This window comes from Nycticebus coucang, chromosome 9, assembly GCF_027406575.1.
Source record: "Nycticebus coucang isolate mNycCou1 chromosome 9, mNycCou1.pri, whole genome shotgun sequence".
In the NCBI taxonomy this organism is placed as follows: Eukaryota; Metazoa; Chordata; class Mammalia; order Primates; family Lorisidae; genus Nycticebus; species Nycticebus coucang.
The window spans coordinates 112,583,202-112,608,213 of NC_069788.1; the positions used below are offsets into that span (position 1 = coordinate 112,583,202).

The following is a 25,012-nucleotide window of genomic DNA, read 5'->3' on the forward strand; positions in this document are numbered from 1 at the left end:
CAACCCCTGGCCATCCTCCAGAGCTCCTTCTCATAGCCAGGCAGGCTTCCTGTCTCTCAACTATTTCTTAGTTAGAGGCTATTGCTCATAAAAGATTCTGAGATGGGGGTCTGTTTTTCCTTCACTTAAAAGGAGTTGTTAAAGGTACACTATTACCTATGTGAGACTTTCCTTAAGAGAATATGAAATTTTGAAAATGAATTGGAATTTCTGCTGTAGAATTTGGTGTTATTTAGGTTATCCCATATACTCATGTCCTGATTTCACCCCAAATCCATCATATACACCAGTGATGTGAAGCCCACCTTTTGGCAAACTCATTTCTAAGCGTTATATCTTTTGTCCCTTAAAATCTGACAATCAGTAAATTGTTCTTCTTTTGCTGTATCAATGTATTATCTTGGTAGTACAGTAAAATCCTGTTATAAAGCACCTTGCTGTTCCACAGATTGTTTCTCCTGTAGCTCGTCCAGATGGTGCTGGCCTGTTTGTTGCAGAGAGCCTTCTGTCTGGGTGGGCTGCTAGCCCTTCAACCATGACAGGTTCTAGAAACCAGTTGAGGCCCTGTGGGATTAATCTGTTGCCCCTGCTTCATGAAATAGCATCTTAGGCTTCCCAGTTACTGGGTAGGAGATCACTGTACTGGTTATTATCATGTCACTCCCACAATGGTACTTGTGCTGTACCATCCAGCCATCAACAGGCAAGAAAATCACTCGAACAGCGGCAATGGGGGGAAATAAAATAGGATTAAAACTGACTTGAGGTATTGCTGGTTATTGAAAATTGCCATTTTAGAATTGGTTAGGTAGTCTCGGTGAAATTTGATGTGTCATCACAGCTGTGATGGATAGATTGTTCAATGGTCAGTTTATATGATAATTTCTAAATTCCGATCCTTCTGGTTTACGTAAGGAATATAATGCAAAATGTAGAAAACATGATTTCTTCAGTAGAGTCTAACAGTAAAAACCAAAACCATCTGTAATCCCTACTAGGGATAGCCTCTGTTAATATTTTAATGTGTGTCCTTACACTATATATTCTGTGCATTAAAAAAGTAAACTTATGGGCGGCGCCTGTGGCTCAGTGAGTAGGGCGCCGGCCCCATATGCCGAGGGTGGCGGGTTCAAACCCAGCCCTGGCCAAACTGCAACAAAAAAATAGCCGGGCGTTGTGGCAGGCACCTGTGTCCCAGCTGCTTAGGAGGCTGAGGCAGGAGAATCGCGTAAGCCCAAGAGTTAGAGGTTGCTGTGAGCTGTGTGACGCCACGGCACTCTACCTGAGGGCGGTACAGTGAGACTCTGTCTCTACAAAAAAAAAAAAAAAAAGTAAACTTATAATTTGCTATCATATTATAGATGTACTTTCTTCTTATAACATCAAAAACATTTTATTATTATGTAGTCCTTATAGTTTTTTTTTCCTCCTGAAACTCCTAAACTTCATATAAGTAGTTTTGATAGCTACATAATATTTCACTGCTTAAATGTACCAAAATAGCAATTGATGGACAAGATACTTAGTAAATTTTCTCTATTATAGATGATGCCACAACTAAATATCATAAAAGCTCTTTCTATATTTGGAATTATTTTCCTATGTTATATTCTCTTGAAACAGAAGGTCGTGTCAAAAATGTATGACTAAAAATATATATATTTTTTAATTCATTTCCATCATTTCACATTGAGGATTTCTGCATTTTTGGTGTCTTTTTCTATTTTGTTTCTAGTATTTCAAGGATTTTTGCTTCAACACAATCTCTTAAATGTGTATTCTTTTTTCTTTTTCTTTTTGAGGCAGAGTCTCACTATGTCGCTGTTGGTAGAGTGCTGTGACATTACAGCTCACAGCAACCTCAAACTATTGGGCTTAAGTGAGTCTCTTGCCTTAGCCTCCCAAGTGGCTTGGGACTACAGGCGCTCGCCACAGTGCCCGGCTATTTTTTGGTTGTAGTTGTCATTGTTTGGCAGGCCCAAGCTGTGTTTAAACCCACCAGCTCCTGTGTATGTGGCTGGCACCCTAGCCGCTGAGCTACAGGCACCAAGCCTTAAATGTGTATTCTTTAATTTACTTTTCCTTTCTATAATGTGTTAACCATTTTGATCCCCTGAGAACATAGGTTCCTTTCTACAGTTTGTTTTGTGCACACCTTGTTTTACAATGCTTAATGCCTACAGACCTGGGGCAGAGGACAGGAAGGGAACAGAGCTGTTGGGCCAGTACTGGAGTGGGCAAATCTTGGATAGAGGCGGAGGAAATGTTGCCAGTAGGATTGGAACTTGGTATGAGAATTCCCAGTGGGTTAGGGGAGAGATGTGGAACTGGAAGGGGTGAGGCAGAAGGAGATTTAGCATAAGACCTAGTTTACATAGGAATAAACTTTGGGTGTACACTGGTTGGCATAATCCATTGACTTTAAAAGGTTTACAGTGGGGCACAATGGAAACAATTAGCGAATGGGGATAAATTGTGTATGGTATTTCCTTATATTGTCCTTGCACTTTATCTGCAAGTTTGAAATTTTATCACCAAAGGTTTGTGGGGTTTGCATAGTAGTTAAAAGCTTGGCTTCTGAAGTCAGATAGACCTGTGTTAGAATCCCAGTTCTGCCCATACCAGTTGCTTGGTCTGGGGAAATTAGTTTGTTTGTTCACTCATCCAACAAGTAAATGAGTTCCCCTATGTGTCAGGTACAGTTTGAGGTGCTAGAAATACAGTGGGAAATAAAACACACACAAAAAATCTCTGCCTGTGTAGTACTACTTCTTCAAACTTCCCCTCTCGTCTATACAGTGGAGATAATAATAGAATGTTCCTAACAGGGCGGCACCTGTGGCTCAAAGGAGTAAGGCTCCAGCCCCATATGACGTGGGTGGTGGGTTCAAACCCGGCCCTGGCTAAAAACTGCAAAAAAAGAAAAAAAAAAGTTCCTAACAAAATTGAGGTGGGATTAAATGACAATATATTTAAGATACAAAGTACTTGGTGTATAGTAAATGTTCCGTGAATGTTACTTACTGTGAATAATATTAAGGAACAACTATGAAAAATGACTTTCATGAATAATTCATGAAATACATAGGAGTACTTCTAGTTAGAATTTAAAGTGTACTTAGATATACTCGCTAGTAATGTCCTTGTAGTGGCTCAAAGGCGGTCAGAGGGGGGAAGATAATAGTAAAGCAAACGTCCTCAAAAGAGGCTGAATCTGTGCTGTGGTGTGCAGAGAACTATAAATCTGATCAAATAGGCCAGTGGCTGGATTCTAGTAAGTTTTTTTGCTCTTCTGGAAGCTAACCCAGCTTAATGTTTAAATAATGCTGTAAAGGACACTGAGTGCTGTCTGCAGTATTTAGTGCTAAGAGGTCCCTCAGGCCAGTTTGTTAGGTACTTTTGAGAAATAGTCACATTGTATTCTTATGAGGTGATAAGATTCCAGAAGTTTTCTGTGATTAAAATGAGCCTAGTCTGGGCGGCGCCTGTGGCTCAAGGAGTAGGGCACCGGTTCCATATGCCGGAGGTGGCGGGTTCAAACCCAGCCCTGGCCAAAAAAAAAAAAAAAAAAAATGAGCCTGGTCAGCTGGAATTTGGATGATTCTTATTAACCGGTATCCCCCAAATTTCACCTGGACTTAGTATTTCCTGTTCTCTGTGGTGTGGGGCTGTACTCTAATGAGGAGTGAGACCTACTCCTTTCATCTATAGGAAGGAGTGATGTTTAAGTGGATGATTTGGGCTCTCCCTGGAGAATTATGCAGTTCTTGCAATTTACCCATATCCTTGAAAAATTTGCTCTTGCCCAAAAAAAAAAAAAAAATTTTTTTTTTTGCTTTTGCGTTTTTTTTTGGATTGCTTTTTGTTGTTTTAAACGTCCTTCTTTAAATTAGATGTAGTTAATTCTCCGGTTGTCACTCTTTAAGAAAGCTACTTTTAAGGTCTGCATTAGGCAAATTGACCACAGGGTTATTTTGTATTTTGGGGGGGGAGGGGCGGGCAGAGTGTCACGCTGGGTAGAGTGCTGTGACGTCACAGCTCACAGTAACCTTCAACTCTTGGGCTCAAGAGATTCTCCTGGCTCACCCTCCCAATTAGCTGGGACCACAGATGCCTACCAGAATGCCCGGCAATTTTTTTTTTGTTGTTGTTGTTGTCATTGTTGTTTTAGCTGGCCCAGGCCGTGTTTGAATCTGCCAGCCTCGGTGTATGTGGCTGGTGCCTACCCATTGAGCTACAGGTGCCACCCTGACCACAGAGTTTTATTGCTGTTAAAAATGACTAAGTGAAGTCTTTGTAGTTCATAGCAGTGTATATATACTATAATGGCTGTCTTTCTTTACGCTATTTATTTATGTTGTTTTATGCTGTTTTATTTATTTTTATAGGTAGCCTTTAATCTTTTTTGGGACCTTCTTGTTTCTTCCATTTTTCTCTTTGTCTCCTTGATTTTTTCTTTTTTTGAGACACAGTCCTGCTCTGTCATCTTGGGTGGAGTACCGTGGTGTCGTCATAGCTCACAGCAACCTCAAACTCTAGGGCTCAAGCAGTCTTCTTGCCTTAGCCTCCTGAGTAGCTGGGACTATAGGTGCCAAACTAGCCACAATGCCTAGCTAGTTTTTTTTCTTTTTTAGTAGAGACCGGGTTCTCACTCTAACAGGCTGGTATTGAACTCCTGAGCTCAGGCAAACCACACACCTTGGCCTTCCAGAGTGCTAGGATTACAAGTGTGAGTCACTGCACCTGGCCTTGATATTCTTTTTATGTAAATATATAGTTTTGAGAGACAGTCTCGTTTTATCACCCTGGCTACAGTGCAGTGACATCCTAGCTCTAGGCCTAAGTGATCCTCCTGCCTCAGCCTCTAGAGTAGCTGGGACTACAGGTGCATGCCATGATGCCCGGCTAGCTTTTCTATTTTTAGTAGAGAGGGCTAGAAAGAAAATTGAGGTCTTGTATGTATGTGCAGTTTTATACCATGCTTTTTTGTGTGGAACATTGAAGCCTAGCATTTTTTCGATGCCATTAACTATTCTGTGAAAATATAATTTTTAAATAGCTGAATACTTTTTTTTTTGGCCGGGGCTGGATTTGAACCCGCCACCTCCGGCATATGGGACCGGCGCCCTACTCCTTGAGCCACAGGCGCCGCCCTACTTTTTTTTTTAATTTTAATTTCAGCTTGCTTGTTCAATCTTCTTCGTTTGAAGTACTTTTTTTGTTGTTGTTGTTCATTTTCTTCTTCTTTTTTTAATGTTCTTCCTCTGGCGATGCTCTGTCCTGTTGCCTCCCCCGTAGCTGGGATTATAGACACCCACCACAACGTCCGGCTGTTTTTGATCTTGGTAGAGACAGGGTCTTACTCTGGCTCACTGCTGTTCATACTGGTCTCGAACCTCTGAGCTCAGGCAATCCACCCGCCTCGGCCTCCCACAGCTTTGGGACTACAGGCGTGAGCCACCACGCCCGGCCGCTGAATACTTTTTATTTGCATGAATAGATCACATTCTACACTTAGTAATTCTACCTTATTGGAATATTGGTTGTCATTTTTTCCGATAATATTTTCCAAGTATATAAATGTGTTTGTCCACATTCTGCCCATTTCCTTAGGATAAATTACTACTCCCACAATTACTACTGGTTAACCTTTATGACATGCTTACTATATGCCACGGACTGTCCTGTGCACGTCATTCGTGTAATCCTCATACCAACTCTATGAGGTAAGGAAACTGAGGCACAAAGAGGTTAATTAATTTGCCTAAGATGCTTTTTCTAGAAAGTAGTGGAGAATTTGAACCAGGTAGTATGTATTCCCTCTCACTAGTTATTCCACCTCTAAAGGGATAGAGGATGTGATCATGTTAAAAGATTCCTAATACATATTGCCAGTTGAGTTTAGAAAGGACATTCCTTAAATATGTTAGTGTTTGGTTATTTTACATAAAAGAAAAAGAAAGATATTCTAGCACTTGGGGAGGTCGAAGTGGGAAGATAACTTAAGGCTAGGAGTTTGAGACCCTGTCTCTACAAAACAAATAAAATTAGCCAGGTGTGGTGGTACATGACTGTAGTACCAGTCACTTGGGAGGCCAAAGCAGGATGATCACTTGAGCCCAAAAGTTTGAGGTTGCGGTGAGCTGTGATTGTGCCACTGCACTCTAGCCTGGATGAAACAGTGAGAACTTGTCCTGAAAAGTAAAAAAACTAAACCAAATGATAATTTAAGTAGTACAGAAATGTGCGAAGCATGAGTTAAGTCCCTTTTCCTTCTCTCACCTTCTCCCTCCTCACTCTGTAGAGGTAACCATTGTTAATACTTTTTTTTTTTTTTTTGAGACAGAGCTTCACTTTGTCACCCTTGGTAGAGTGCTGTGGTGTCACAGCTCACAGCAACCTCAAACTCATGGGCTTAAGTGATTCTCTTGACTCAGCCTCCCCAGTAGCTGGGGCTACAGGTGCCTGCCACAACGCCCGGCTATTTCTTTCTCTTTTTTTGGCTGCTGTTGTTGCAGTTGTCCTTGTTTAGCTGGTCCAGGCTGGGCTCGAACCCACCAGTCTCGGTGCATGTGGCCGGTGCCATAACCACTGTGCTACAGGCACCAAGCCTGTTAATACTTTCTTGCATAAACCTCCAGAAATTTTCAGTGATACATAAGTAAATATATAAAATATGCTTATAATGTATGTATTTTTCTTCCTGAATAAATGCAGTTTTCTTTTTTCTTTTTTTTTTGAGACAGAGCCTCAAGCTGTCGCTCTGGGTGGAGTGCTGTGACATCACAGCTTACAGCAACCTCCAACTCCTGGGCTCAAGCCATTCTCCTGCCTCTGCCTCCCAAGTAGCTGGGACTATAGGTGCCTGCCACAATGGCCGGCTATTTTTTGGTTGCAATGTCATTGTTTGGCGGGCCCAGGCTGGATTTGTTTTTGTTTTTTTTTTGTAGAGACAGAGTCTCACTTTATGGCCCTCGGTAGAGTGCCGTGGCCTCACACAGCTCACAGCAACCTCCAACTCCTGGGCTTAAGCGATTCTCTTGCCTCAGCCTCCCGAGTAGCTGGGACTACAGGCACCCGCCACAACGTCCGGCAATTTTTTTTTTTTTTTTTGGTTGCAGTTTGGCCAGGGCCGGGCTTGAACCCACCACCCTCGGTATATGGGGTCGGTGCCCTACCCACTGAGCCACAGGCGCCGCCCCCCGGGCTGGATTTAAACCCACCAGCTCAGGTGTATGTGGCTGGCGCCTTAGCTGCTTGAACCACAGGCACCGAGCCATAAATGCAGTTTTCAAGAAACTAAATCCTTTTCTCCTAACCAAGTCCTCTCTCTTTTTTTTTTTTTTCTTTGTTTTAGAGTGCCCTGGTGTCATAGCTCACAACAACCTCAAACTCCTGGATTCAAGCAATCCTCTTACCTCGGCCTCCCAAGTAGCTGGGATTACAGGCGCCTGCCATAATACCCAGCTATTTCATTCATTTTTTAGTAGAGCCGGGGTCTTGCTCTTGCTCCGGCTGGTCTCGAACTCCTAAGCTCAGGGAATCCGCCTGCATTGGCCTTCCAGAGTGCTAGGATTACAGGTGTGAGCCACTGCGCCTGGCCCATGTGCTCTTCTAATTCAGCAGATAACCTGGAGAAATTTTCAGTGCTATATAAATGCATGTATATATGTCATTTTCCCTTCATAAATGATATTGTAGCATTTATGCTGTTCTGCAAGCTTATTGTGTTAGTACATAACACATGCCTTTTTCTTTTTAGTGCCATTAGTATACTTTGAAACACTAGCTGCCTCTTATTTATGAGGTTCCATCTGACTACTGCAGCACTGTTGGGTTCAGAAGGAACTTTTCACATTTGTTATTGATCAGGAAATATGGATTTGGAAATGTGATTAATGAGAGGGAATGAAGAGTTTGGAGAAAGAGACCTGCAACCACTTTTTGCTCTAGTGGCTAACCTGTAGGTGCCCTGGGGTCATTTCCTATATCACCCTGCAGACAGGATCACTTTCCTTGCCAGTCAGCCACATTGTGGCCTAGGCCCCCAGGCTCTACTTCCCTTTTTTCTCACTGAGTTATTTCTCACTTTTTGACTATTCACTGCTTAGCTCAGCATCTGTAGTAGCAACAGCCCAGACAGGCAGAGCATACCCTCACTGAGCAGGTAAGTCTGTTGATTAAAGGAAAGAGATGCTAAGGTTCCTATTGAGAGGAAAAGAATTCATCAAACAGGGCGGCGCCTGTGGCTCAGTGAGCAGGGCACTGGCCCCATATACCGAGGGTGGCGGGTTCAAACTCAGCCCCCGCCAAACTGCAACAACAAAAAAAATAGCTGGGCGTTGTGGCGGGTGCCTGTAGTCCCAGCTACTTGGGAGGCTGAGGCAGGAGAATCGCGTAAGCCCAGGAGTTGGAGGTTGCTGTGAGCTGTGTGACGCCACAGCACTGTACCGAGGGCAATAAAGTGAAACTCTGTCTCTACAAAAAAAAAAAAAAGAATTCATCAAACAGAGGAGTTACATATTGAGTTAACTATGGTTGTCTATACTTAAAATTCTGAATAATTGGGAGAACCATTTTAAGGTTGAATTTGTATAGGTTTAATATAATTTCTTTATCTTATCTCTAAATGAAGAAACTATCAGTAATTTTTTTTTTTTTAAGAGACAAAGTCTCACTTTATCGCCCTTAGTAGAGTGCCATGGTGTCACAGCTCACAGCAACCTCCAACTCCTGGGCTTAGGTGATTCTCTTGCCTCAGCCTCCCAAGTAGTTGGGACTACAGGCATCTGCCACAACCCCCGGCTATTTTTTGTTGCAGTTTGGTTGGGGCTGGGTTCAAACCTGCCACCCACAGTATATGGGGCTGGCACCCTACCCACTGAGCCACAGGCGCCGCCCTATTAAGTAATTTATGACATTACTGTGTTTTGTGTGGGGGTATGGTACCTTTGATTATAGAAGAGTGTCCAATTTGAATTAGAAAATTCACTACTAGCTCTTGATGACTGGTGCTAACCCTGTAGGCACAATAGAAAGAGCTACATTGTTGTCAAGGCAACTGAAGTTCAAGATCATGTGGTCTCCAGGCAACCTTTTCCAGACTAGACTCAAATGCTTTCCCAAGCTTTCTCAGGAGGGGCCCTTCCCTATCTTCCTCTTCCAGCTTTGGGACCTCAGGAGGAGGACAGCCCAAGAAACCATGGAATGATGTAAGGTTTGGAATTTTGAACCAGCTAAGTATGTGAATAGGTGGGAGGTAACTAGGAAAGACAATTCATGTTATAGAGAAAGGAGGACAGTTTATCTCTACCCTTGTATCTAAAACACACTAACCTTGGATTAGTTGCTATTATATTCCCATACTCTTGATTCTTCTAAGGCCTCCTGAAGCTTGTCATGGTTTGATTCATTACTGTCAGCTTGTGACTTGTGAAAGAAGTTAAGATGTTTGTTCTCTTATCCAGCATGTGAGAGGATGGGTAGACTACCATCTAAAGTGACAAGCCTGGTTTGTCTGGGAGTTCTTCTTTTCCTGATGTCATAAGAGGTTACTGTTGCCTTGGGCAACATAAGCTGATAGTGAATTTTTCTAGGGCAGAGGATGCCGGTGGTTTTTTTGGCATAGTACTATGGGAAATCAGGCTACAGATTGTTTCACGCCAGTCTTTGAGATATTCAAACCTGCAGTCCCAGTGATGAGGGAGCATCTCTTGAGGCCCCAAGTTTGGAACCAGAATTGAAACCCTCTCTAAAAATGTGAAAAAAACATAGCTGAGCATGGTGGTTTGTGCCTGTAGTCCCAGTTACTTGGGAAGCTGAGGCAAGAGGACAGCTTGTGCCGGGAGTTTGAGGTTGCTGTGAACTGTGATCATGCCACTGCACTCCAGTCTGGGTGACAGAGCAATACCTTGTCCCTTCAACAACAAGCTGCCCCGTTTTTTGGAAGAACTTGTCGAGAAGTACTTGAGCTGAAACAGAAAGAATCTTGTGCCATTGGGTTTTAATTTTTTAAAACAGGGCCAGGTTAGAACCTGCCACCCCTGGTATATGGGGCCGGTGCCCTACTCCTTGAGCCACAGGCACCACCCAAGAACCTTGCGCTGTTGGGCCCTAGTTTTATATTTACAGAGGATTGGCATCCTATGTGAATTCAACCCACCCGTTACTTATATTCATGCTACATTTCAGATTTGTCCTTAGGAAAACTAGTATTTTTCTTTTGCAGCTTTTTTTGGCTGGGGCTGGGTTTGAACCCATCACCTCTGGTATATGGAGCTGGCGCCCTACTTGTGCCACAGACGCCGCCCAGGAAAACTAGTATTGAGGTTAGCTTTTCAGTTACTTGTTTAAAAGAAAAGCCTCTGCTGGACATGGTGGCTCATGCCTATAATCTCAGCACTTGGGAGGCCGAGATGGGTGGAATGCCTGAGCTCGCAGGTTCAAGACCAGGTCAAGTCAGCGAGACCTCATCTCTAAAAAAACAGCTGGGTGTTGTTGTGGGCGCCTGTAGTTTCAGCTACTGGGGAGACTGAGGCGAGAGAATCACTTGAGCCCAAGAGTTTCAGGGTTGCTATGAGCTATGATGCCACGGCACTCTACCAAAGGTGACAAAGTGACACACTCTGTCTCCAAAAAAAAAAAAAAAAGAAAAGAAAAGAAAAACCTCTGAGGCTGAAAAATGTATTTGTTGATTTTCCCTATACCTTGTGTGGTGGCTCCTACATACAATCCTTAGTTAATTCCTAATTTTTTTTTTTTTTTTTTGTGGTTTTTGGCTGGGGCTGGGTTTGAACCCGCCACCTCCAGCATATGGGACCGGCGACCTACTCCTTGAGCCACAGGCGCCACCCCCCCCTTTTTTTTTTTTTGTAGAGATAGTCTCACTTTATCACCCTCCTAGAGTGCCGTGGCATCACGCAGCTCACAGCAATTTCCAACTCCTGGGCTTAGGCGATTCTCTTGCCTCAGCCTCCCAGGTTGCTGGGACTATAGGCGCCCACCACAATACCCACCTATTTTTTTGGTGCAGTTTGACCAGGGCCGGGTTTGAACCCATCACCCTTAGTATGTGGGGCCGGCGCCCTACACACTGAGCCACAGGCACCACCCTATTTCCTCGTTTTTTTCTTACTTTCTCTGTCACCTCATTAGATGCTTGAACATCTCTTCGCTCCCAAATTGCCCTGCACCCCCAAGCAAATGCAATTAGCCGTGGAGACCAGTGAGCTGTTGTGGAAGGGAAGTTCTAATATATTGTGTACATTACCTGAATTAAGTAGTAAGAGTGCCTGCTGAAGAAAATAAAATAATCCTCAGCATTAAAAAGTATAAAAAATATTAATAATGGGGGCAGCGTCTGTGGCTCAAGGAGTAGGGCGCTGGTCCCATATGCTGGAGGTGGCGGGTTCAAACCCAGCCCTGGCCAAAAACCACAAAAAAAAAAAACAAAAAAATATTAATAATGATAGCTAACATTTTCTGAGTGCCTAGTCCATGTCAAGTGTTCCACATGGGTGACCTCATTTGATCCTCACAGTATTATCTGTGAAGAGACCTGTAGTGGTACCGGTGTGTACAAAGCTGCCAGCTGCAAGCTGAAATGACTTTAGTGGTCTTATGTTCTATTTTTTTTTTCTTTTATTGTTGGGGATTCATTGAGGGTATAATAAGCCAGGTTACACTGATTGCAATTGTTAGGTAAAGTCCCTCTTGCAATCATGTCTTGCCCCCATAAAGTGTGACACACACCAAGGCCCCACCCCCCCCGTCCTTCTTTCTGCTTTCCCCCCCATAACCTTAATTGTCATTAATTGTCCTCATATCAAAATTGAGTACATAGGATTCATGCTTCTCCATTCTTGTGATGCTTTATGAAGAATAATGTCTTCCACTTCCATCCAGGTTAATACGAAGGATGTAAAGTCTCCATTTTTTTTAATGGCTGAATAGTATTCCATGGTATACATATACCACAACTTGTTAATCCATTCCTGGGTTGGTGGGCATTTAGGCTGTTTCCACATTTTGGCGATTGTAAATTGAGCTGCAATAAACAGTCTAGTACAAGTGTCCTTATGATAAAAGGATTTCTTTCCTTCTGGGTAGATGCCCAGTAATGGGATTGCAGGATCAAATGGGAGGTCTAGCTTGAGTGCTTTGAGGTTTCTCCATACTTCCTTCCAAAAAGGTTGTACTAGTTTGCAGTCCCACCAGCAGTGTAAAAGTGTTCCCTTCTCTCCACATCCACGCCAGCATCTGCAGTTTTGAGATTTTGTGATGTGGGCCATTCTCACTGGGGTTAGATGATATCTCAGGGTTGTTTTGATTTGCATTTCTCTAATATATAGAGATGATGAACATTTTTTCATGTGTTTGTTAGCCATTTGTCTGTCGTCTTTAGAGAAAGTTCTGTTCATGTCTCTTGCCCATTGATATATGGGATTGTTGGCTTTTTTCATGTGGATTAATTTGAGTTCTCTATAGATCCTAGTTATCAAGCTTTTGTCTGATTGAAAATATGCAAATATCCTTTCCCATTATGTAGGTTGTCTCTTTGCTTTGGTTATTGTCTCCTTAGCTGTACAGAAGCTTTTCAGTTTAATGAAGTCCCATTTGTTTATTTTTGTTGTTGTTGCAATTGCCATGGCAGTTTTCTTCATGAAGTCTTTCCCCAGGCCAATATCTTCCAGTGTTTTTCCTATGCTTTCTTGGAGGATTTTTATTGTTTCATGCCTTAAATTTAAGTCCTTTATCCATCTTGAATCAATTTTTGTGAGTGGGGAAAGGTGTGGGTCCAGTTTCAGTCTTTTAGATGTAGACATCCAGTTCTCCCAACACCATTTATTGAATAGGGAGTCTTTCCCCCAAGGTATGTTCTTGTTTGGTTTATCGAAGATTAGGTGGTTGTAAAATGTTAGTTTCATTTCTTGGTTTTCAATTCGATTCCAAGTGTCTATGTCTCTGTTTTTGTGCCAGTACCATGCTGTCTTGAGCACTATGGCTTTGTAGTACAGACTAAAATCTGGTATGCTGATGCCCCCAGCTTTATTTTTGTTACTAAGAACTGCCTTAGCTATACGGGGTTTTTTCCGGTTCCATACAAAACGCAGAATCATTTTTTCCAAATTTTGAAAGTACGATGTTGGTATTTTGATAGGAATGGCATTGAATAGGTAGATTGCTTTGGGAAGTATAGACATTTTAACAATGTTGATTCTTCCCATCCATGAGCATGGTATGTTCTTCCATTTGTTAATATCCTCTGCTATTTCCTTTCTGAGGATTTCATAGTTTTCTTTATAGAGGTCCTTCACCTCCTTCGTTAGGTATACTCCTAGGTATTTCATTTTCTTTGAGACTATGGTGAAGGGAGTTGTGTCCTTAATTAGCTTCTCATCTTGACTGTTATTGGTGTATACAAAGGCTACTGACTTGTGGACATTGATTTTATATCCTGAAACATTACTGTATTTTTTGATGACTTCTAGGAGTCTTGTGGTTGAGTCTTTGGGGTTCTCGAAGTATAAGATCATGTCGTCAGCAAAGAGGGAGAGTTTGACCTCCTCTGCTCCCATTTGGATTCCTTTTATTTCCTTGTCTTGCCTAATTGTATTGGCTAGAACTTCCAGCACTATGTTGAATAGTAAAGGTGACAGAGGACAACCTTGTCTGGTTCCAGTTCTAAGAGGAAAAGCTTTGAGTTTTACTCCATTCAGTAAAATATTGGCTGTGGGTTTGTCATAGATAGCTTCAATCAGTTTTAGAAATGTGCCACCTATGCCTATACTCTTCAGTGTTCTAATTAGAAAAGGATGCTGGATTTTATCAAATGCTTTTTCTGCATCTATTGAGAGGATCATGTGATCTTTATTTTTGCCTCTGTTAATATGGTGGATAACGTTTATGGACTTGCGTATGTTAAATCAGACTTGCATCCCTGGGATGAAGCCTACTTGATCATGATGTATGACTTTTTTGATGATAAACTGTAATCTATTGGCTAGGATTTTGTTGAGGATTTTTGCATCTATATTCATGAGTGAGATTGGTCTGAAATTCTCCTTTTTGTTTGGGTCTTTTCCTGGTTTTGGTCAGGGTGATGTTTGCTTCATAGAATGTGTTGGGGAAGATTCCTTCTTCCTCAATTTTTTGGAATAATTTCTGCAGTACAGGAATAAGCTCTTCCTTGAAAGTTTGATAGAATTCTGGAGTGAAGCCATCTGGACCAGGGCATTTTTTGGTTGGAAGATTTTTTATTGTTTCTTTGATCTCGGTGCTTGAAATTGGTCTGTTCAGGAGCTCTATTTCTTCCTGGGTAAGTCTAGGGAGAGGGTGTGATTCCAAATATTTATCCATTTCCTTCACGTTGTCAAATTTCTGGGCATAGAGTTTCTGGTAGTATTCAGAGATGATCTCTTGTATCTCTGTGGGATCAGTTGTTATTTCCCCTTTATCATTTCTGATTGAGGTTACTAGAGATTTTACTTTTCTATTTCTCGTTAGTCTGGCCAATGGTTTATCTATTTTATTTATTTTTTCAAAAAACCAACTCCTTGTTTCATTAATTTTCTGAATGATTCTTTTGTTTTCAGTTTCATTGCTCTCTGATTTGATTTTGGGTATTTCTTTTCTTCTACTGAGTTTAGGCTTAGATTGTTCTTCTTTTTCCAATTTCATAAGATCTCTTGTGAGATTGTAGATGTGCTCTCTTTCTGTTTTTCGAATGTAGGCATCTAAAGCGATGAATTTTCCTCTCAAAACTGCTTTTGCAGTGTCCCACAGGTTTTGGTAGCTTGTGTCTTCATTGTTGTTATGCTCAAGGAAGTTAATGATTTCCTGTTTTGTTTCTTCCTGCACCCATCTGTTATTCAACAGAAGATTGTTTAATTTCCATGCCTTTGGGTGGGGTCGAGCATTTTTGTTAGAGTTGAGTTCCACCTTTAGTGCCTTATGGTCTGAGAAGATACAAGGTAAAATTTCAATTCTTTTGATTCTGTTGATATTTGTTTTGTGTCCCAGGATATGATCAATTTTGGAGAATGTTCCATGGGGTGATGAGAAGAATGTATATTCTTTATCTTTGGGGTGGAGTGTTCTATATGCGTCTGTCAAGCACAGTTGTTCTAGGGTCTCATTTAAATCTCTTATATCTTTGTTTAATTTCTGTTTAGAGGATCTGTCCAGCTCTGTAAGAGGAGTGTTAAAGTCCCCTGTTATTATGGTATTATCAGATATCATATTGCTCAGATTGAGTAAGGTCTGTTTCAAGAATCTGGGAGCATTCAAATTGGGTGCATAGATATTTAGAATTGAAATGTCTTCTTGTTGTATTTTTCCCTTGACCAATATAAAGTGACCATCTTTGTCTTTTTTGACTTTAGTTGCTTTAAATCCACATGTATCTGAAAATAAGATTGCAACTCCTCTTTTCTTCTGAATTCCATTTGCCTGGAAAATTGTCTTCCAACCCTTGACTCGGAGCTTTAATTTGTCTTTTGAAGCCAGGTGTGTTTCTTGCAGACAGCAAATGGATGGCTTGTGTTTTTTAATCCAGTCAACCAATCTATGTCTCTTCAGTGGGGAATTCAAGCCATTAGCATTTATTGAGATAATTGATAAGTGTGGTAGTATTCTATTTGTCTTATTTGGTAAGAGTCCATTGCTTAGTTTTATCTTTTGCATCAGTGTGGAGGTTAGGTTCTGTCCTTTAATTTCTGAGTTCTTACTTTGCTGCTGATCCATTGTGGTGGTCAGTGTGCAGAGCAGGTTGAAGTATTTCCTGCAGAGCTGGTCTTGTTGTGGCGAATTTCCTCAATGTTTGTATATCCGTAAATGATTTGATTTCTCCGTCAATTTTCAAGCTTAGCTTAGCAGGGTACAGAATTCTGGGCTGAAAATTGTTCTGTTTAAGTAGATTAAAGGTAGATGACCATTGTCTTCTTGCTTGGAAAGTTTCATTAGAGAAGTCTGCGGTCACTCTGATGGATTTGCCCCTGTAGGTCAACTGGCGCTTACTCCTGGCAGCTTGCAGAATCTTTTCTTTTGTCTTGACTTTGGACAGGTTCATCACAATGTTTCTTGGAGAAGCTCGGTTAGAGTTGAGGTGACCTGGGGTCCGATAGCCCTCTGAAAGCAGAGTGTCAGAATCTTTGGTGATATTTGGGAAATTTTCTTTTATAATATTCTCTAGTATGGCTTTCATTCCTGTGGGGCATTCTTCTTCCCCTTCTGGAATTCCTATAACTCGTATGTTGGAACGCTTCATAAAGTCCCATATTTTTGACAGTGAACGTTCTGCTTTCTCTCTCTTCTTTTCTGCCTCTTTTACTATCTGAGTTATCTCAAAAACTTTGTCTTCTACCTCTGAAATTCTTTCTTCGGCATGGTCTAACCTGTTGCTGATACTTTCCATTGCGTCTTTAAGTTCCCTGATTGACTGTTTCATTTCCTTCAGCTCTGCTATATCCTTTTTATATTCTTCATATCGTTCATCTCTGACTTGATTCTGTTTTTGGATTTCCTTTTGGTTATTTTCCACTTTATTAGCAGTTTCCTTCATTGTTTCCATCATTTCTTTCATTGTTTTCAACATGTGTATTCTAAATTCCCTTCTGTCATTCCTAGCATTTCTTCATAGGTGGAATCATCTGCAGTAGCTACCTCATGGTCCCTTGGCGGGGTTGTTCTGGAATGGTTCTTCATGTTGCCTGGAGTTTTCTGCTGAGTCTTCCTCATGAGCGGTTTCTTTTATCTGTTTCCTTGCCCTAATTTTCCTTTTACTTCCTCTTGCTCTTTAAGTTCTCGTGCCTGTGGACGGTTTTCCACTGTTTTAGTCCTCCTCTTGGGGTCCAGAAGTCTCTTGCTGACTCCCTATCTCCCTTTGGTTTTCTTTTTTGTAGTGTCTTCCCTTTGGGCCTTCTTTCGCTTCCTAAACAGGGGCTCCCACCAGGTCCTGTCACCCGTATTGATTCAAGGCCTTTGGAAGATTTTTTAAATGTGAATTCCACTGGTTCTCCTTTTAGGCTTCTAAATCCTTCCATGAATAGTTTGCTCTCCGGGGCCTCATGGTCGCGTCACTAGCCTGGGTGGGAGTGGGAGAGGGTGTGAGTATGTGTGTGGCGTTCAGTCCTGGAGGACGGGGCCCTTATGTTCTGTTCTTGTGAATTTTCTGTTTATTGTCATACTGTATCCATGTTTTGTTTTTATGTAACAGTAGCTTCTTCCCCAAATCTTCAGGGAGTTAACGCTTTTGGAGGATCATGCTCTGCTTTCCCTCTAGGTATCCCCAAAGTGTTGTGCACATACCTGTTTCAGAAACACAGCCTTGAGAGTTATCAATAATTTGGCCAGTTAGGAAGTAGCTACTGTTAAATGTGAGAGGGTCTGTGGGCATGGGAGGAAGCCCAGGAGAAGGCCAGGGCCAGGAGAGGAGGGCAGGGCTAGTATGTGAATGAGGAGTTGATGGTGGGCCAATTCACCCCAGAGGACCTAGTTGAATACATGTTAGGACCCTTGCTACTTTTGGAGGAGGACCCAGACATAGAGACTTCTTTCCCAGTGCTTAGATCTAGTATCTAGTCTTGGAGGTAAGATACATGCAACAGGTTCATGGCTTTGCGTGATTGCCCACTCAATTCCTTGTTCAGATGTTGAGTACAACAGGCTTCAGAGAAGGCAGAGAGGGATGTGGGTGGGAAGGCTTCATTGGAAGAGGTGGGAGACCAAAAAAAATCTCTGAACATCGGTTCACATTTAGAAGTAGGAGAGAGAAGAGTGGTATAGGCTGAAGAGTGATTTCACTTGCCCCACTCTCACTCTCTGCAGTAGCCATACATATATTCCCTCATTTCTTAAAATCTTAATTTTTTTCAATAAGTTACTCTTTATAAAATTACCCTCAAGAAGGACAGGACTAACATGCATTAGGGCTTTTTTTTTTTCCTAAGCCAGAGTCTTACTTTGTTGCCCTGGGTAGAGTGCTGTGGCGTCACAGCTCACAGCAACCTCAGAGTCTTGGGGTCAGGTGATTCTCTTGCCTCAGACTCCCGAGTAACTGGGACTACAGGTGCCCACCAAAATGCCCGGCTAGACATGTGCTATTTTTGTTGGCCTAAGTTGAGGATTGCTCCTCGGTCAGCCATCAGAATCTGATCCTGCATTTTTATTCTCACAGAATCTAAATTAGAATGTTGGGTGAGTTGTTCACCCTCAGTTTAACACACTCCTCACCACCACTGTCTTTGCCTTACACCTCACCTGACTCAACATTGATATCACGTGCTTTTTGTAGGCACCGGAGGTTGAAACTCCTGGTATTAAGACTGCATTGAAAATAGGAAAAGGAGTCTTACATAAGAAGCTCTCATGTGAAACTCTCCTCTAAGCTTGAGAACCTTAGTTTAAAACCTAATCTGGTCTTTTCCCAAATTTCATCTTAAAATTTCTTATGCCTGGGCGGTGCCTGTGGCTCAAAGGGATAGGGCGCCAGTCCCATATGCCGGAGGTGGCGGGTTCAAACCCAGCCCTGGCCAAAACCCACAAATAAATAAAAATTAAAAAAAAAAAGTATTTCTTACGCCTTTCTAGTAAAGGAAATACCTTGTCTTCCCCTCTTCTTGCCGTGAGTAGTGCCTGGCTGCCGTGCACTGGGAGACTGAAAGTTAAGAGCCTGGACCCACATGCGGTTTTTTTTTTTTTTTTTTTTTAGAGACAGAATTTCACTTTATCACCCTTGGGTAGAGTACCATAGCATCACAGCTCACAGCAACCTCCAACTCCTGGGTTTAGGCGATTCTCTTGCCTCAGCCTCCCAAGTATCTGGAACTACAGGTGCCTGCCACAACGCCCGGCTATTTTTTTGTTGCAATTTGGCCAGGGCTGGGTTTGAACCCACCACCCTCGGTATATGGGGCCGGCACCCTACTCACTGAGCCTCAGGTGCCGCCCATGGACCCGCATGCGTTTAATGGTTTTTAAAGCCTGGAATGCCTATTTCTGTAATCAGCCTGAAGAATATTTTCAATATAAAGTAATGAGTGAAAACTTGATTAGAAATGCAAGCTACCGGGCGGCGCCTGTAGCTCAAGGAGTAGGGCGCCGGTCCCATATGCCGGAGGTGCCGGGTTCAAACCCAGCCCCGGCTAAAAACCACAAAAAAGAAAAAAAGAAATGCAAGCTACCTTTCACCACAGAAGTTACAGTTCGCTTTGCAAATACTTTACCTTTCTTCTTGGCATTTTATTTAGGCTATTATTTTCTAGGTTAGTAGAGGTGAGATATGGCTGCCAAACACTATAATAATTCTTTCTTGTTTTTTTTGGCTGAGGTTTTTCTATGTTGAGTGAGTTCTGTGGCCCAGTAAACTCCAAGTGCCTGGTGGTTAGGACTGGGCTAGAAGGCTAGCAAATTCCCAGCTTACTTCAGGTCTGTGCCTCCGACTTAAAGAGGAATTGCTCTCTGGAGTCTTGGTTTCTTGGCCCCAGCTTTACAACAGTGAAATGGGCATTAGTCAATGTCTGTGATGGTCTTGAAAGAAAGACCTGAATCTGTGAGGTGTTTATAACCGCCAAGACAATTAGGAGAGAGTAACTTTGCTTTTTCTTGACTCCTTGGAAATGGACCAGTTCTTTCCACAGTTTCCTCTGGTGAGGATGGGTGTGAATTGGACCAGGAATGTCAAGGGTAATGATAAAAGTTATTGGATTCCCTCTCTGGCTGTGGTGCCTATAAGAAACATGCCAGCAGTGAAGGCATCTTAGAAAGGCAAGTAGCAGAAGGGCCGAAGCACAGGGCTCTGCTGAGTGCCATTGTGCGCCACCTTCCTCCTCTGCAGGCCTTGAGTGACCGCTTCAGTGGGGAGATCCCTGATGACCAGATGGCACACAGCTCCTTTTTTCCAGATGAGTACTTCACCTGCTCCTCCTTGTGCCTCAGCTGTGGGTAAGTGAAGAAGCCCTCCTGCTGTGGGCATGGTGGGGCAGTTCGGGTGGTGCTTCTCACACTTCGCTGAGCCTGCAGATCACCTCGGCTCTGGTTAAATAACATGTTTTTATGATTTAAGTCATCTGGAGTGAGGTGGTGCATTTCCAGCAAGTTCCTACAAAATCCTCATCAGCCGGGAACCACACTTCAAGAACACGTGTTTGTAAAAAAAAAAAACCCTGAGGCAGTTTTGTGACTGGAAACTGGCTTACCTGCTTTCCTGCATTTCTTCCACCACAGCTTTTAATCATTTATTCAACTAATATTTGAGTCCCTCCTTGTGATTTCTTTCACTATGAGGGCAGATGTTGAGAGCATGTTAGAATTTTCCAGGGAGCTTTCACAGTTATTGAGGCTGGGGCTCCTGCTCTGAGGGTTCTCGTGTAATGGATCACTGAGGCTCGGCAACAGCATGTTTAAAAGGCTCTTCACATGTTTCTAATGTGTAGGCTTAGTGAGAACATTGAGTCAGTGTAGTGCTTCTCAAATTTCTGTCTGCACATGCATCACCTTGAGAATTTGTTAAAATGCAAATTCTGAATGAGCATAATTGGGCGAGGCTTGAGATTCTGCACTTCTAACAAGCTGCTGAGTGATGTAGTGCCGCTGGTCCATAGAGCCCACTTGGGAATTAGAGCAGTGATTCTCAGATTTTAGCATGCATCCGAAAACCTAAAGGGTGTGTGAAAACAGATTGTTGGGCTCTGCCTCCACAGATTCTCAGTAGGGCTGAGTATTTTTCTTTTCCTTTCTTTCTTTTTTTGTTTTTTTTTTTGAGAACTATGTTACCCTTGGTAGAGTGCTATAGTGTCACAGCTCACAGCAACCTCAGACTCTTGGGCTTAAGGGATTCTCTTGCCCAAGCCTCCCAAGTAGCTGGAACTATAGGCACCTACCACAACACCTGGCTGTTTTTTTGTTCAGTTGTCATTGTTGTTTAGCTGGCCCTGGGCCAGGTTCGAACCCACCAGCCTGCGTGTATATGGCTGGCGCCCAACCCACTGAGCTACAGGTGCCACTGAGAGTTTTCCTTTCCTTTCCTTTTTTTTTTTTAATTTTAATTTTTATTTATTTTTTAAAATCAAAAACACATAGGTCATGTATACATTAATGCATTTCTGGGATACATTGTGCTGATTTCATATAGAATTAGGAACGCTTACATCACACTGGTTAATATATACCTCATCTCGTTTACTTCATTATTGTGTTAAGACACTTATACTCGAGCGGCGCCTGTGGCTCAGTCGGTAAGGCGCCGGCCCCATATACCGAGAGTGGCAGGTTTAAACCCGGCCCCGGCCAAACTGCAACCAAAAAATAGCCGGGCGTTGTGGCGGGCGCCTGTAGTCCCAGCTACTCGGGAGGCTGAGGCAAGAGAATCGCTTAAGCCCAGGAGTTGGAGGTTACTGTGAGCTGTGTGAGGCCACGGCACTCTACCGAGGGCCATAAAGTAAGACTCTGTCTCTACAAAAAAAAAAAAAAAAAAAAAGACATTTATACTCTACGCTAAAAAGTCCAACATGTACCCTTGCATTATGTACCATAAGTACACAGCAAGGTTACTAAACAGAATGAATTTATAAAAATCAATATTCTAGCCATAATCGAATACAAAATAATAACAACATGGGCGGCACCTGTGGCTCAGTGGGTAGGGCGCCCAGCCCCATATACTGAGGGTGGCGGGTTCAAACCCAGCCCTGGCCAAACCGCAACAAAAAAATAGCCGGGTGTTGTGATGGGTGCCTGTAGTCCCAGCTGCTTGGGAGGCTGAGGCAAGAGAATCACCTAGGTCCAGAAGTTGGAGGTTGCTGTGAGCTGAGATGCCACAGCACTCTACGGAGGATGACAAAGTGAGACTCTGCCTCTACCAGAAGAAAAAAAAAGAAAAGAATAACAACAAAAGAACTTGGTTCTTGGATTATACAGCCTCGGTTAGAACCAAGTATTATTTTGGAGAGTTAAGCTTGACAAGGACAGAGGGATGTTAGTGTGACTTACCTTACTTTTTGCTCACTCCATGAGCCTATCGTGAGGCTTAAGCACTGTTAGATCATTGTTTCCCATTCTAAGCCTCGCCAGGATTTCCAGAACTTTCCCTTTTATCCTAGTGAAAGTCTAAAGTCCTGAACTCTGTTTTTGTACTGTCAGGGTGACAGAGCTCACTGTTCATTTGGAAGGTTCCCTTATGTAGCTTAAGCCTCCCCCTTTAATGCATTGCCAAATTTGGGGCGTTGGTGTTTGTTTTGTATCTCGGTGGCCTATTCTGGTTAAACTTTCCATTTCCTCTTGTTTGGATTTTGGAGTTTTCTGAGAGCCATTCAGGTTTCATCTCTGGTCAAGTTGGTATCTTTTGGCCCTTCTATTCCTGCTGAGAGGACAGGTAGTTTTCTAAGGAGAGGTTCTTTTTCTCCTTTGTCCTCCTACAAGGGGAACAGTTGTTCTACCTCTGCAATGCTGTTGACTGCGAGAGCCACCCTCTCTGTGCGCACCATCTGAGGGCCAGCTGGTAGCTAAGGTCTGGCTTGGCCCAGAGCCCGGCTCAGGGTCAGACTGTTCTGTGTAGGTGGCACTGGCTACTTTAGCCAACTCATTGTCAGTTTTGGGGCTTCACTCAGGGTTGGATGTAAGAACAGCATGAATCATGGGAAGGAAGGAGTGCCTCATGAAGCCAAGAGCCGCTGTAGATACTCCCACCAGTACGACAACCGAGTCTATACCTGCAAGGTGAGTCCTCCAAGCTTCTTTCTGCTCTAGCAGCTGACTTGCTGGTCATACTCTCCTTTCAGCAGGGCTGTTTTAGGGCTGCCCTTTGCTGCATCCCAGATTATTTGATATTCAAATTAATTATTGATTATCTCTGAAACCTCTCTTCAGCTAGCCAAAAGAACTGACATGTCTTCATTGCTGGGGCCCCACTTGTTTACTGTCATAAGCTTCTTTTCCCCCTCATTCTGATGAGTTTGCATGTCAGGGTCCTGAACATTGACCATTCATGATTCTTAAGAGCAGAAATGCTCTTCATGAAATTAGCTTTGATTGATTTTTCCTATCTGTGACAGGTCTATAATTTAAAACTCAATTCATTATCATTCAGGGCACTGGTTTCTTCAGAGGAATGAACCTTCTTCTGAAGTGCCAAACTCAGGGTCTGGAACCCTCAGTGGGTGTGGAGAGGCAGGTGGCCAGGGATATCATCAAGACATGGGGTATGCTGGATATAAAACAAGCTGGCAGAGTGCTCTGTTTCAGGCCTGCTACGAGAGAGGCAAGGAAGTCAGCGTAGTGCCCAAAACATCTGCTTCCACCGACTCTCCCTGGATGGGTCTCGCAAAATATGCTTGGTCTGGGTGAGTGTAAACAACATGGTTAAGGTGTTTGGGTGTGTTTGTCTTCCCAGACACCTGGCTGGGTAACAGTATTTTTTTTTTTTTTTTTTTTTTTGAGACAGAGTCTCACTCAGTTACCCTGGTGTTGAATGCCCTGGCATCACAGCTCACAGCAACCTCAAACTCTTGGGCTCAAGTGATTCTCTTGTCTCTGCCTCCCCAGAAGCTGGGACTACAGGCACCCGCCACAACACCCAGCTAGTTTTTAGAAATGGGTTCTCACTCTTGCTCAGGCTGGTCTCAAACTCCTGAGCTCAAGTAGTCCACCTGCCTTGGCCTCCCAGGGTGCTAGGATTATAGGCGTGAGCCACCATGCCTGGCCTGGGTAACAGTATTTATTTGCCCTTCTTGCAGCTATGTGATCGAATGTCCCAACTGTGGTGTGGTCTATCGGAGTCGGCAGTACTGGTTTGGGAACCAAGATCCTGTGGATACAGTGGTGCGGACGGAGATTGTGCACGTGTGGCCTGGAGTAAGAACAATTTGATTACTTTTCTTGTTTCTCTTGTATCATCCAGTTATTCGTGTGCGTAGAAAAGTAGAACTTGATTAGAATTAAAGTTAATTGTGGATTTCAATCTATTGGTAGTTTAGAAAGGTATGATCAGAAGAAGTTTTATTTAAGACCTTTGTTTCCTTCTCGCATAAATATTAGGAAAACAATTTTAAATAAAATAAACTAAAAGTTGCCTTATCGTTCTCTTTTGGCAAGTAAAACTTCATCTCTTCAAGTTCTCCTCATTTGTTTTCTATGTGCACATGTTTGTACATGCAATTATAATTTACATACTATGTTCTGCTCTTTTCTCATAACATTGCTTCTACTTCTCATGATTCTCATTTGTAGTCATTGTGTAGTATTTTGTTCAGTGGTCACTGGTATAATGTGATTCACTATTCTTTTCTTTTTGTATATTTATGCTGTTTATGATGTGTTTTTTTTTGAGACAGAGTCTTAGTCACCGTGGGTGGAGTACTGTGACATCATACCTCATAGCAATCTCAGATTTCTGGGTTTGAGTGATCCTCTAGCCTCAGCCTCCCAAGTAGCGGGACTACAGGCGCCCGCTACCACACTTGGCTAGTTTTTTTTTCTGTTTTTAGTAGAGACAGGGTCTTGCTCTTGTTCAGGCTGGTCTCAAGCTCCTGAACTCAAGCAGTTTACCCACCTCTTTCTCCCAAAGAGCTAGGATTACAGCTGTGAGCCACTATGACGGCCTGTTTATGATTTTTTATTATCAGAGAAAATGCTATAGTGACCATCTTCATGTAAGAATTTTTGTTTTAGAAAATTTTCTTCTAAGTTTTCTAAGTATATCTTTTTTTTTTTTAAGGTTTATTTTTATTTATTTATGTATTTTTTGCAGTTTTTGGCCAGGGCTAGGTTTGAACCTGCCACCTCTGGCACATGGTGCCGGTGCCCTACTCCTTTGAGCCACAGGCGCCGCCCTCTAAGTATATCTTAAGCCAGTGTTTTTCTTCTTTTTTTTTTTTTTGTAGAGACAGAGTCTCACTGTACTGCCCTCGGGTAGAGTGCCGTGGCGTCACACGGCTCACAGCAACCTCTAACTCTTGGGCTTACGCGATTCTCTTGCCTCAGCCTCCCGAGCAGCTGGGACTACAGGCGCCCGCCACAA

The 25,012-nt window shown here is 42.7% G+C and overlaps 1 protein-coding gene across 3 annotated transcripts in view; it reads left to right on the forward strand.

Moving 5' to 3' along the window:
* ZFYVE1 (zinc finger FYVE-type containing 1) overlaps positions 1 to 25,012 on the forward strand; it is a 76,127-nt gene that overhangs the window by 43,341 nt on the left and 7,774 nt on the right. For all 3 annotated transcript variants that reach the window (XM_053601638.1, XM_053601639.1, XM_053601640.1), the window contains 4 exons: positions 19,835 to 19,941; positions 22,605 to 22,713; positions 23,239 to 23,336; positions 23,730 to 23,847. In XM_053601638.1, the coding sequence (XP_053457613.1) occupies positions 19,835 to 19,941; positions 22,605 to 22,713; positions 23,239 to 23,336; positions 23,730 to 23,847 (432 nt within the window). The remainder of the gene's footprint in view (positions 1 to 19,834; positions 19,942 to 22,604; positions 22,714 to 23,238; positions 23,337 to 23,729; positions 23,848 to 25,012) is intronic.